Here is a 14,685-nt window from a genome sequence, read left to right as displayed (position 1 = left end):
TCTCTAGTGGCACCAGCGTCCAAGCTATCTCTGTACTGGGGACAGTTCTGTCACAATTCAGTAAACTATGCTCCAAGACCTTACGCTCTGGAGTGGGGGACAAGAGGGAGAGGAAAGGCGAGTTCCATAGGAAAGGGCGTCTGAGACAGAAGGCTAAGTCTTTTGGGCAGAAGCTGGGGTTCCTTGACTTCTCTGGAGCAGGGCGGTAAGGGTTCAGCATCAGCGGGGACCAATGCAGCTAAAGTCCCCAACACAGCCAGAGGATTCGCAGAGCGCGCAGTCGCCACCAGGGGCGCTCGTCTCCAGGGCGTCGGAGCCGGCTCCAGGCGGGAGCAGGCAGGAGGGGCCAGAGGCTGAGCAGGGCTTGCCAGCGGGAGTGCTGCTTGGAGCTGAGCGGAGAGCGGCTGTTGGAGGAAGGAAAGCACACTCCCCACCTCACCCCCGCCCCACTCCGCCCCTAAGACTGGCATACAAACCCCTCCTCCACGGGACAGATATACAGACCCTGCCCTCTACCGGACGTGCGAAGTCTCCCAAAGAAATAGATACACAGACCCACTTCTCCCAAGAAACAGACTCAAGAATCCTCCCTGGACCCAGACACAGATTCCCTCCACCCCAGAAAAAAAGTATCTTCCCTAGGATTTAAAAAAAAACACTGTTGCCGTAGAGTCATTCCGACTCATGGCGACCCCATGTGTTACAGAGTAGAACTGCTCCATAGACCCACAAAAGTCCCTCCCCGGGACAAATCCACAGAACATACCCCCAAAGAATAGACCACAGGGCCCACTCTTCCCCAGCACACACAAGCCACGAAGAATCACCGCAAAGAGGGAGGGAGCACTCACAGACACCACTCAGTCACAAGGACAGAAACAGACCCCGGCCCCCAGCCCAAGGGAATAAGATCTGACCCTTCTAATCCATGTTATGCCTCTTATTTACTTACTGACACTCCCTGCCCCAAATCCCAGACCAAGCCTGCAGAGGGAGAAAGAAGGAAGCAGGTAAGTGAACCTACCTACTAGGTTTAGTAGTCTCCATTCTCCAAGACAAACCCTCCTGACCCTCCCCAGGCTGGCAGAAATCTTGCTATTCTTCAAGCTCCTTGGTTCTCTTGAACCCAGCCAGCCTTTGAGTCAAAAACTCCTTCCAGACCTTTGAATTCAATCCCTCCTGCCTTAAATTCAAATATTTGCTTGATTCGTTCCACATTGTTGATGACTTCTTGGAGGAAGGAGAAGGCAAAAGATCTACACTTTCTTTGGCCTAATCTTATCTTGAAAGGAGAATCCTGATAGAGCATTTTCAACCTTTAAAGGAGACCACTGAGGAGATGGCCCAATTATCTGAAGAAGATTGTTCAAGTCTCACTCACTTTCTACCTGTGTGCCCTTGATGTTGTCATTTACCCTCTCTGAGACTCAGTTTCCTTAGCTGTAAAGTGGGGGTTTGTGATGTTTAAAGAAGCCCCTGGGTGTTGCAAACAGTAACATGTTCAGCTGCTAACCAAAAGGTTGAGGGCTCAGATCCACCTAGAAGCACCTCGGAAAAAAGGCCTGGTGATCTACTTCCAAAACATCAGCCATTGAAATCCCTATGAAGCACAGTTTTACTCTGACACACATGGGGTCTCCACAGGTTGAAATCAACAGCAAGTAGTTAACAGGTTTTGGTAATAAATACAGCCTCTCTGTCACGTGCTGGGTGCTCAGCTCTCTCTCCCTCCCCTCAGGCTCTTGCATCCTGCTCTACTGCTGGCTAGGGTTAGAAGGCACTGCCCTCCATGTTTGTGGAACCCCGCCTTTCCCAGGCCTAGGGGAGAGGGACAGAGTCAAGAAGAAGGCACTCCACACAAGGGACCTTGTTCCCATTGGCTGGGTGCTTGGTCCCTGCAGCTGTCTTGATGGACAAACTGCCCTGCTCCTTAATACTGGAGGCAAATGACTTCGTGGATCTCCCCATCCTACGTGCCAAAGGTGCTCATTACCTGGGACATTTTGGGTGAAGTGCTGTTAAGACAGTGGGAAAACTGGCTCAGGAGAACAAGTTCCTGAATACACAGGTGATCTCTCTCCACCCTTCCCTGGCTGATGGGGACCTAGGGGGTTACCCCCCTGTGCTGCTGCACTCCTCACCCCGTGGTCACATGTGGAGTATTGCCTAGCCCTCACCTGCTCTCCTCGCCCTCCAGCAGCTTGCGGTAGGTGGCAATCTCAAAGTCCAGGCCCAGCTTGACGATCATGAGCTCCTGGTACTCTCGCAGCTGCCGCACCATGTCCTGCTTGGCTCGCTGCAAAGCGGCCTCCAGCCAAGCCAGCTTGCCCTTGGCACTGCCTGAGGCACGCTCACCCTGTAGAGCTGGTGGGTCCTTGGCTCGCTCTGGTTTGCAGGACTGGGGATGAAGGGAAAACCAAGAACAGAAGGACACCCTTGGCCCCCACCCCTCTACCCTCAAGGTCCCAAACCTTTCTCAGAGGCCGAAGGGCCAAAGAGGGATTGGAGATTGTCCATGGTTGTGAAGAGTGAGCATGATGAGACACCCTTCTGCTCTCAGGATGGCGATTTGGGGCCAGCCATCTGGGAAGGCTGAGAGAGAACCTTTACATTTAGTATGGTGACACTTCTAATATGAGCTAGAATCCAGGAAGCATCAAATGCCCTTAGCACATAATGCTGGGGTTATTGTTTCATAGGACACAGGGTCAAGGTCATGCTAACAGGAAGAATATTCTTTCCTCGGAGGAGACTAGAGTTTGTAGTGTCCGGAAGCAAACGCTTGGCTGGTGAGGTGTGCTTGCTGCTTAGGAACCCAGTGGGGACATTGGAGCAGCTGTGGCTGGTGGGAGACTGAGCCACCACCCCTGGAACCTGAACAGCTTGTCCCTCCTCAGAGTCATCCGTTACTGAGCAAGGGAGAACCCTGTGAACACCCCTCAAAGCCTAAGACACTTGTATCTGCAGAAAGCAAGACAAGACAAGAAGCAGAACCCCTTTCTCCTGTGGGGTAGGGCGTGAGCCAGGGGGCTTGGAAGACAAGGCTGCTGGGAAAAAAGAGAGGAGGTTGAGAGGAGGAGCGATTGGGAGACAGATAGCATCCAGGTGGGAACCTCTCCTTTCCAAGGCCGAAAGCCTGAGAGTCACAGACTCAAATGCCTACAGAACCCTGGTTGGAAGCATAGATAGGCGAGGGCCAAATGGTGAACATATATCAATAGTGTTCAGTTCCACAGAGAAATATGCTCTCTTCCATTTTCCTGAAATCATAACGACCTCTTTCATTTTTCTACTTTAGGTAGAGACATAAAGTTCAGAGCCTCCTCTCTTCTACAAGAAGAGTGACAATGCTAACCGGGGTGATGATAAATGGTAAGGGAGCCAGTACTGAAGGATGCGATTGGGAGTAGTGGGGACTGCGGCACACCAGCGAGCATACACCCAGTGAAGAAGATAGAGGCCTCTCTTCTCTAGCCAAATGTTACCATGTGGGAATCATAGCATATTGCCAGATCTTCAGTTTTTTGTTTTTTGTTTTTAAGAGAACCCAGAAAATTGGGTTTCTAGGTAAAATCTTGCCGTTTCTGAAGATGGGCTCAAATTTAATGCTATGTAGGGCAAGCAAAACACACATTCATAAAAATGTGCATACCCATGTGAAAAGAGAGCTATATACAAACAAGCATACATATCCATACATCTTTACGTATATGTTACTTACACATATGCTTTACAGAGTTCTAGGCAAAAACAAGCACAATATACACATACAACCATAGTCTTATATGCTCAAACACTCACAACGGGACGCTCTACTCAAATATGCCAAAGGACTGGAGGTGTTGTCGAGTTGTCCTAAATAACAGACGCCTCCCCCCAGCATCACTCTGGAGCACGCCTCTCCCTACCACCTGACTCTCAGCGCTGTCCACCTCCACAGTCAGCCGCTGGATGGCCTGGTTAAGCCTGTTCAGCTCCTCCTTGCTATGCCTCAGGTTCTGCATGTGTTTCTGCATGTTCGCCTTTATCTCTTCACACTGCAGGGTAGGGGAAGCAGAGTAGAGTGAGGGGATTAGGCACGTAAGGAGAGCTGACTCGGGCACCCGTTGAAGCTAGCAAAATAGTTCCAACATCCACCCCTCCATTTGCTATCATGGGCAAATCATTTAACTTCTCCAGCATTACTTTCTCCATCTATAAAATGGGGGAGATACTCTTTTCAGTTTCCAAGGGTTGTTGGGAAAATCAAATGAGAAAACGTGTGTCAGGTGCTTGGCTGGCACAGTAGTGGGTGCTTCACTAGGCCTGGAGATGCTAAAAGGTAGCGTAAACTCAGGCACAAAGAGCTAAAACGTAGGGCAAAAATCTGTTGAGTTGAACCTTTGGACTGAAGCTACGTAGGGTTTATCCCAGGAATACCCATTGCCATTGAGTCGATTCTGACTCATGGCGACCCCATGTGTTACAGAATAGAACCCAGCTCCATAGGGTTTTCTTGGCTGTAATCTTTACGGAAGCAGATCACCAGGGCTTTCTTCCATGGTGCCACTGAGTGGGTTCAAACCACCAACCTTTCAGTCAGTAGTCGAATTCCAGGAATAGATGTAGTTAAACTTTAGGAAATCAATTATTGTAATTTACTACATATGATCATCTAAATAAATATAAAATACATTTAATAAAATAATTTTTTAATATGGGAATGTGAAGAAACTTTCTTAACTTGATAAATTCAGTTAATCAGAAACCAGTCACAAGGATCTAGATTCCAGCTCCCCAGTTCCCAAGCGCCAGGCCACAGTGGGAAGTGCTATCTACAAGGGACAAAGTCAGCACACCTTTCCCTCCCCTTGCCTCCAAATGTCTATAAACAAACAGCCTTACACTTGAACATCTTACTAGGGGCCCATAACCATGTGAAGGAGGCCAGGTAGCCTTTGTTGTTGTTATTGCCATCGAGTCTATTCCAACTCATGGCAACCCCATGTGTGCAAAGTAGAATTACTCCATAGAGTTTTCAAGGCTGTGACCTTTTGGGAGCAGATCACTAGATCTTACTTCCAAGGCGCCTCTGGGTGCGTTCGACCCGCCAGCCTTTCAGTTAGTAGTCCAATTCTTAGCCATTGGTGCCACTCAGGGACATCTACCTGGGTGTCTACCCAAGTAGACGTTACTATCTCCATTATCTTTCCCTGGGCAAGAATCTATCACCATCAAGAGACAGACCTGGCCACCAGTGAATTCATCACCCGACAGGGACCTTAACAATGTGAGTTATCCTATCAGTCAACGACTGAGACAGATAGCATCTCAAGTCCATTCTCTTTGCTCTACACCCTAAGGGGCAGATAGAGCCAGGGAATAGGAGTTGTTCAGACCAGCCCACTGCAAACTTCAGATGGAGTATGGAGGAACAGATATGAGCAGACTGCAAAGCATCCTCTCCCACAAATCACCACCCTATTCCCGCTATCCCATCCTTTCCTGATCCCATTCCTAAAAGATAGTGACATAGCAGACAAGCTTGTGCCCAACTAGGTCCAGTGGATCCGGGTGGAGCCCAAGACCCCTCATCCCATATGATCCAATGAGCCATGTGGACCAGTCTTACCATGATGAAGGGAGCTGCAGGCTCCCCCAAGCGTCACTTGAGCACCAAGTCCAGCTCCTGCCCAAGGAGCTTCCAGAATCCTGGCCTCTGAGGACTAGGCCTTCTCTTTCCTGGGGGCTTTGTGACCTCACCTTGTGACAATTGCAGAGTTCTGACCAGGAGGCTGCAGAAGCAGGGGATGGGAGGGGGTCACATGTGACCCCAGATGGGTAAATGGAAGTCCCTGAGCAGGAGTGGGCCTTGAAGGAAAGTGGAGGAGGAGGAAGGATATTTCAGGTCTAGGGGGAATGTGTGGAGCTGAGGAGTTAGGGCTTATGGAGTAGGCAATGGGAAGCCACAAAAGGTACTTAAGCAGGCTGGTGGCCTGATGTGAGATGTGCTTTAGGAAAACCTGTCTGATAGCTGTGGAAGGTGGGCAGCAGGGAAAAAGACTGGGGCTGGGGATGTCAATTCCAAGACTTTGTAAAAAATCTGAGGTGAATTGATGGATGTCTCTAAACTGGAAGAGTGACTGCAGAACAAGCTGCTATTGGCATTTTCTTTTTGTTTTATGAATTTATTATACAAGCAAAAAAAGTATATATAACATATATTTAATGATTTAAATAACAACAGTAAAACAAGTCCCTCAACCTACAGACTGGGAAAACAAATTTGGCTACAACATATCCGATCAGGGTCTAATCTCTAAAATCTACAAGATACTGCAAAACTTCAACAATAAAAAAACAAATAACCCAATTAAAAAATGAGCAAACAATATGAACAGACACTTCACCAAAGAAGCTATTCAGGTAGCTAACAGATACATGAGGAAATGTTCACAATCATTAGCCATTAGAGAAATGCAAATCAAAACTACATTGCGATACCATCTCACCCCAACAAGGCTGGCATTAATCCAAAAAACACAAAATAATAAATGTTGGAGAGGTTGTGGAGAGACTGGAACACTTATACACTGCTGGTGGGAATGTGAAATGGTACAACCACTTTGGAAATCGATTTGGCGCTTCCTTAAAAGGGTAGAAATAGAAGTACCATACGATCCAGCTATCCCGCTCCTTGGAATATATCCTAGAGAAATAAGAGCCATCACACGAAGAGATATATGCACATCCATATTCATTGCAGCACTGTTCACAACCTAGGTGCCCATCAGCGGACAAATGGAAAAATAAATTATGGTATATTCATACGATGCATTATACACAACCATAAAGAACAACTATGAATCCGCGAAACATCTCATAAGATGGGTGAATCTGGAAGGCATTATGCTGAGTGAAATTAGTCACAAAAGAACAAATGTTGTATGAGATCACTATTATAAGAACTCAAGAAAAGGTTTAAACACAGAAGAAAACATTCTTTGATGGTTACGAGGGTGGGGAGGGAGGAAGAGGGAAATTCACTAACTAGATAGTAGACAAGAGTTATCTTAGGTAAAGGGAAGGACAACACACAATACAGGGGACGTCAGCACAGCTGGACTAAACCAAAAGCTAAGAAGTTTCCTGAACACAACTAAACACTTCGAGGGACAGAGTAGCAGGGGTGGGCATCTGGGGACCATGGTTTCAGGGGACGTCTAGGTCGATTGGCATAACGAAGTTTATTAAGAAAATGTTCTGCATCCCACTTTGGTGAGTGGTGTCTGGGGTCTTAAAAGCTACCGAGCAGCCATCTAAGATGCATCAACTGGTCCCAAACCACCTGGAGCAAAGGAGCATAAATAACACCAAAGACACAAGGAAAGTACTAGCTCAAGAGAAAGAAAGGGCCACATAAACCAGAGACTTTATCTGCCTGAGACCAGAAGAACTAGATGGTACCCGGCTACTACCAATGACCGCCCTGACAGGGAACACAACAGAGAGTCCCTGACAGAGCAGAAGAAAAGTGGGATGCAGAACTCAAATTCCAGTAAAAAGACCAGACTTAATGGTCTGACTGAGACTAGAGGAACCCCAGAAGAGATGGCCCCCAGACTCTCTGTTAACCTACAACTAAAACCATTCATGAAGCCAAATCTTCAGACAAATGTTAGACTGGACTATAAGACATAAAATGATACTCGTGAAGAGTGTGCTTCTTAGTTCAAGTAGATACACGAGACTAAATGGGCAGCTCCTGTCAGGAGGCGAGATGAGAAGGCAGAAGGGGATAGGAGCTGGTTGAATGGACATGGGAAATCTGGGGTGGAAAGGGGGAGTGTGCTGTCATATTATAGGGATAGCAACTAGGGTCACATAACAATGTGCGTATAAATTTTTATATGAGAAACTAACTTGAGCTGTAAACTTTCACCTAAAGCACAATTAAAAAAAAAAATCAACAGCCAAAAAAAAAAAGTCCTTGTATACCACCAATGTCTTAGAAGGCCCCTGTTAGGACCTGTCTTTAGTTTCCTAGTGCCGCTGTAACGGAAGCACCGTATGTGGGGGCTTTAAAGAACAGAATTTATTTTCTCACCGTTCAGGAGGCTAGAAGTCAGAATTCAGGGCACCGGCTCTAGGAGAAGGCTCTCTCTGTCTGCTCTAGGGGAAAATCCTTGTCTCTTTCAGCTGCTGTTCGTTGACTCCTTGGCAGTTTTCATGTGGCATCTATCTTCCTCCATTTGTGCTTGCTTGTCTGTTTATGCTGCATCTTATAACTCAGAAGTGATTGGATTTAGCAAACACACTACACTGATATGACCTTATTAACATAACAAAGAAAACTGTTTCCAAATAGGGTTACATCCGTAGGTATAGAGGTTAGGAATCCAACACATATTTCAGGGGGACAGAATTCAATCCATAACAGGACCCTTCCTCATCACGGGACTGTCCATCCCCAACCCCATCCAGTCCTCGAAGTAACCGCTATCCTGAGTTTTTGTGTGAATCCTTCTCTTGCTTTTCCTTATAATTTTATCATATATGTATGTAGCCCTAAGCAGTTGTTTTGTTTTGCCTGCCTTTAAGCTTTATATAAATAGAATTGCATTGTTTGTATGCTTCTATAACTTGCTTTTTCCTCTTCAACATTCTATTTGTGAGATTCATCCATTTTGGTGCATGTAATTTTATTTTTCAGTGCTGTATACTATTCTGATGTGTGATTACTTATCCATTCCCCTGTGGGTAATACATATCTGTATTTTTGTTTTTGTTATAATAAACAATACTGCTGTGAAGTTTTTTGTGCACTTCTACTGGTGTACTTCAGCAATCAATCCTCATAGAAGCAGGAGTCAAGAAATCAAACGATGCATTGCATTGGGCAAATCCGCTGCAAAAGACCTCTTTAAAGTGTTAGAAAGCAAAAGTGTCACTATGAGGACTAAGGTACGCCTGACCCAAGCCATGGTGTTTTCAATCGCCTCATATGCATGCAAAAGCTGGACAATGAATAAGGAAGACTGAAGAAGATGCCTTTGAATTATGGTGTTGTCAAAGAATATTGAATGTACTATGGACTGCCAGAAGAACAAACAAATCCGTCTTGGAAGAAGTACAGCCAGAATGCTCCTTAGAAGCAAGGGTGGTGAGACTTCATCTCACGTACTTTGGACATGTTAGAAGAAGGGGCCAGCCTCTGGAGAGGGACATCATGCTTGGTAAAGTAGAGGGTCAGCGAAAAAGAGGAAGACCCTCAATGAGACGGAATGACACAGTGGCTGCAACAAGGGGCTCAAACATAGCAACAATTGTGAGGATGGTGCAGGATCAGGCAGTGTTTCATTCTGTTGTACACAGGATCTCTATGAGTCGGAACCAACTCAACGGCACCTAACAATAAAAACAACTTCGGCAAGAAGTTTTTAGGGCACTGACTATCAAATTTTTCTTTTAACCACAATTCAGAATAAGAAATATATTATGATTCATCACCTACATTCACATTCACACACATAAAATAAGTTTCATGAAAAATTACTCACCTTTAAGGCTGGAGGATCAAGTCTACCCAGAGGTGCCTTGGAAAAAAGGCCTGGCAATCTACTTCTGAAAAATCAGCTGTTGAAAACCCTATGGAGCAGTTCTACTCTGACACACATGGGGTCACCATGAGTTGGAACTAACTTAAGGGCAACTGGTTTACTGGTTGACTATATACAATGCACTCTGATCTACCCAACCACGTTAATACATTCTTTTACTTACAATTTATGTCTTATATTTTAGGTTCATTTCTTATAAATAGCATATTGCTTTTATTATTTATTTAGTAATACGATGAGAATGAAATACGTATGAACCCACCACCAATCCAAGAACTAAAAAACATTACTAACAATTTACATCTGCCTACATGCTCCTTCCCCACCTTGTGCCCTGCTTCTCCCCCTAAAAGTGACCATTTCCCTGCATTTGTGTTACCATTCCCTTACTTATTTTTGTTTTAGTTTTGTTATATACATGCCTATACCTAAAAACAGATTGTTTGGTTTTTCTTTTTTATATATAAAAAGTGTGTCATTTACACAAGGACTTTCTTTTTTCATTGTATAACTAGTATTCACCCACTAGGATTCATACTGTTCTACTGTGTGAATGTATTACACCTTATGTAATTCTATTATTGTTTTGTTCCTCTTAAAAAGTGGTACTATCAACATTTTTGTGTATGTCCCTTAATGCACACATGCAAGAATTTATCTTTGATAAACATCTGGGAGTGGAATTGCTAGGTCATAGGATGATCAAATATTTAACCTTGCAAAATTATTTTTCAAAGTCATTATAACAGTTTACACTTTGATCAGCAATGTATAAAAGACCCCACTGAGGCATATCCTCTCCAACACATCTTAATTTTCAATTAAATGAGGTAATTAATATCATTTTTGGTCTTGCTTTGCATTACCATGATTACCATTGAAGTTGAATATCCCTTTCAATGTTTATTACCCGTAGATATTTCCTTTTCTGGGAAATGCCTGTTCATGTTTTTTGCCCATTTTTTCCATTGGGTTGTTTGTCTCATTCTTATTGGATTGTATGAGTTCTTTGTATTTCTCGATATTACTGCTTTGTCACTTATCAAACAAAAACCAAATCCGTTACCATCAAGTCAATTCCGACTCATAGTGACCCTATAAGACAGAGTAGAGACCCTATAGGACACAGTAGAATTGCCCCATAGAGTTTCCAAGGAACACCTGGTGGATTCAAACTGCCGACCTTTTGGTTAGCAGCCGTAGCACTTAACCACAACACCACCAGGGCTTCCTTGTCACTTATATGTATTGCAAATATCATCTTCAAGTTTATGGCTTGTCTTTTCACTTTATTTATGGCAGATTTTGATAAATACAGGTTCTTAATTTTAACATAGTCTAATTTATCAACTGTATCTTTCATGTTTAACATTTTATGTGCCTTATTTAAAAATCCTTTCTTATACCGAGATTAAAAAGATATTCTCCTTCCTTCCCCTTAAACATTTAAAATGTCTGTTTGGGATTGATTTTGTGTGTAATAAAAGAAAAGGATCCAATTTAATTTTTTTCCATATGAATAACCAATGTATAGTCCCTCCTTTCCCTACTGATCTGCCATACCACTGATGTTGTATATAAAAATTATATATATATACATATATATATATATATATATATGAAGAACATGCTCCACATTTCTCAAGCTGAAAGAACTGAAGAAAAAATTTAAGTCTTGAGTTGTAATAGTGAAGGATTCTACAGGGAAAATATTAAACGATGCAGGACGCATCAAAAGAAGATGGAAGGAATATACAGAGTCACCGTACCAAAAAGAATTGGTCGATGTTCAGTCATTTCAGGAGGTAGCATATGATCAAGAACAGTGGTACTTAAGGAAGAGGTCCACGCTGCACTGAAGGAATTGGTGAAAAACAAGGTTCTAGGAAATGACAGAATACCAATTGAGATATTTCAATAAACGGATGCAGCACTGGAAGCACTCACTCATCTATGTCAAGAAATTGGGAAGAGAGCTACCTGGCCAACTGACTGGAAGAGAACCATATTTATGCCTATTCCAAAAAAAAACTTATCCAACAGAATGCAGAAATCATCAAACAATATCATTAATATCACACACAAGTACAATTTTGCTGAAGATCATTCCAAAGCAGTTGCAGCAGTACATCAACAGGGAACTGACTGAAATTCAAGCTGACTTAAGAAGACGACATGGAACAAGGGATATCGTTGCTGATGTCAAAGATGGATCATGGCTGAAAACAGATATTTCAGTTATCTAGTGCTGCTATAACAGAAATATCACAAGTGGATGGCTTTAACAAAGAGAAATTTATTCTCTCACAGTTTAATAGGCAAGAAGTCCAAATTCAGGGCATCAGCTCCAGGGGAAGGTTTTCTCTGTCTGTCACCTCTGGAGGAAGGTCCTTGTCCTCAATCTTCCCCTGGACTAGGAGCTTCTCAGAGCCCTATCTTTTACTTTTGCATACATTGTTGGCAATGTTATTATTTTGCTTTAAACAATCTTATAAGGAAATTATGAAAAAATCTATCTTTTATATTTGCCCACTTATTTTCTACTTCCAGTACTCTTCTTCCCTTTATGTAGATTTGAGATTCCATCTTGTATCATTTCCCTTCAGCCTGAGGAATTTCCATTATCATTTCTTTGTAGTGCAAGTCTGATGCACTGGCTTCTTTCAAGCTTTTTTTAATCTCCTGTTTTCAGGATTTTCACTATAATACCTAGGTGTGTATTCCTTTTATTTATTGTGTGTGGGGCTCTCTGAGATCTTGAATCTGTAAGTAGATGTTTTTCATCAAATATAGAAAGTTATTTCTTTAATATTTTTCTGCCCTACTCTCACTCTCTTCTCTTTCTGGGACACCTATTAAGTATATGTTAGATTATCTAATATTGTCCCACAGGCCCATGAGGCCTTGTTCAATTTTCTTCAGTGTATTTTCTCATTTTTTTTGGATTGGAAAATTTCTACTCATCTCTCTTAAAGATCACTGACCCTATCATCTGACAGCTTCAATCTGTTGTTAAGCCCATCCATCAACTTTTTCATTTTAGCTACCGTGCTTTCCAATTATAGAATTTCTATTTTGTGATTTTTTATAGTTTCCATTCCTCCATCTGTTTACTCATTAAGCTCATATATCCCTTTAGTTCTTTGAACATGTTTATAACAGCTGCTTTAAAGTCTTCATCTGCTAAACTCAACATCTGTGCCAGCTTTGGGTCACTTTTTATTGTCTTCTCGTTCATGTTTTCCATTTGTTGTGTTCTGGATAATTTCTTCAGATTTATTTGCCAAATTACTCTCTTTAATTGGGTCTAATCTGTTGTTTAACCATCCATTTGGTTTCTAATTTAATTGTTATAGTTTACATTTCTAGAAATTCCGTTTGACTCTTTTGCAAATCAGCCTGTTAATTTTTAAAATTTGGATATCCTCTTTTATTTCTTCAAACATATGGAACACATTTATTTTATTTTCTGACTCCAATTAACTCCAGTACCTGTAGTCTGTCTTGGTATGATTCTGGTGTGGGATGCTTCTGCTGACTTCTGATTACGATGGCATTTTGCTCATCTTTCATTATTTCTGTTTTATTGTGAGCTCATGTTTGTCGGAACTTTCTTTCTGAGAATTCCTTGAGGCCTGGGTTTAAGTGTTATTCCTCTAGAAAGGATTTGCATTTGCTTTTGCCAGATTTTAGGGAAGAATCACCAATCTGGGATCATTTTAAACTATATTCTCAGCTTGGATATTTTGGATTTTTAACACCAAAAGAAAAAAAATGAACTCTAGCCCACATCTATACAAGGGCAAACTGTGATTTAGAATTATCAGGGACAACTTTTTTCACGTTTACCCAAAGCCAAAGTCAAGACAACTTAGTCCACAGAGTTCGAGATCACCAGAGATGAGTTTGGAGGTGCAGTTGTTGATGCTGGAGCAGTTAATCAAGCAGTGCACTTGCAAGGTTACAAGCAATAGTGCTGATGACCAGTCACTCTACAGTCAGGGGGTCTTGCAACCAACTGACCGAGAGGCTGTCTGTCCAACGATGCACCTCAACTGTGTGGGTGGTCTCTGGAATTAAGTTTTATACCTCAGTAGAGACCAGGTGCTAAATTCATAGCTCTGTGTTCTAAGCTATTCTTGCAAGGGTAAGCATTATTCTCAGCTAAACCTGAAAGTTACATCTGTGCTGAAATATTCCTGCCCTTGGGTTGTCAGGGTAATGGCCACTGGGATCAAATTTCTCCTCCAAGGACATGTAGTGAAAAAGCCTGCGAGACACTTATGACCTGTTGGCTGCTTACTACTGCAGCCATTTTTGTGTCCTAAGAGAAGACCCTATAGTCCCTGTGTCCACGTGGTGCTAGTAAGGGGCATGTGGCAAAAAGGGCCTCACAAGATGCTTGTCTGCCTACTCGCCATCTATCATCTGATAGTCATCATTAAAAGCCCCCTAGCAGACGCTACACTGAGGATGGTCCCAGTTTTCTGTTAGAGACATTGATCCAGTTCTCCCTTGCATCTGCCTAGACTTTGTGCTCTGTCCCCTGAGCACAACTGGCTTGCCTTCCACACCACCAGTGACCAGTAGACGCCCCCACCACACCAGCCAGCTTCATCTGTTCGCTCTCTCCCTGGAGTCATGCTTTCTTATTGTGTTTAGCCTCTGATGATTTCACATGCCTTGTTTTCAGAGTTGTTAGTCTAACATATGCAAGAAACAGAAGTTGCTGGTGGCATTTTTCAGAGAAATAGTTGACTAAGTTTGGTGACTCACTTGGTGGGAAAAATAGCTATGTAAGAGTTTTAAACTTGAAATATTAGGAAGAACTGATAGAAAGAGGGAAATTTGATGAACACTATCAGTGAACAGGAAAATGATGAGGTGTTTTCAAGACATTTTGAATTCCGTATATTAGTACACCATTCAAGTGGAGATGCCTCAGGGGCAACTGAGAAACTTATAGATTCATTCATTCATTCTCTTAACATTGTTCAGTGGCTACTATGAGCCAAGACTGTACCAGGCACTTGTTAGCACTAGAGAATTATCCTCAGGATGCCCTAAGCCATCAGAGCACCTCTGC

At 43.1% G+C, this 14,685-nt stretch overlaps 1 protein-coding gene across 1 annotated transcript in view; it reads right to left on the bottom strand.

The window, feature by feature from the left end:
* Nucleotides 1-219: 219 nt before the first annotated feature.
* LOC101359236 (keratin, type II cuticular Hb1-like) overlaps nt 220-14,685 on the bottom strand; it is a 20,845-nt gene continuing 6,379 nt past the window's right edge. Inside the window, exons 4-7 of the mRNA XM_012559071.2 lie at nt 3,933-4,037; nt 2,178-2,398; nt 953-984; nt 220-389 (exon numbers count right to left, since the gene is read on the bottom strand). Of these exons, the coding sequence (XP_012414525.2) occupies nt 220-389; nt 953-984; nt 2,178-2,398; nt 3,933-4,037 (528 nt within the window). The remainder of the gene's footprint in view (nt 390-952; nt 985-2,177; nt 2,399-3,932; nt 4,038-14,685) is intronic.

The sequence above is a fragment of the Trichechus manatus genome, unplaced genomic scaffold, assembly GCF_000243295.1.
Source record: "Trichechus manatus latirostris isolate Lorelei unplaced genomic scaffold, TriManLat1.0 scaffold00209, whole genome shotgun sequence".
Classification (NCBI taxonomy): Eukaryota; Metazoa; Chordata; class Mammalia; order Sirenia; family Trichechidae; genus Trichechus; species Trichechus manatus.
The sequence above is the reverse complement of the archived record's forward strand: the minus strand, read 5'-3'. Positions and strand labels throughout refer to the sequence as shown.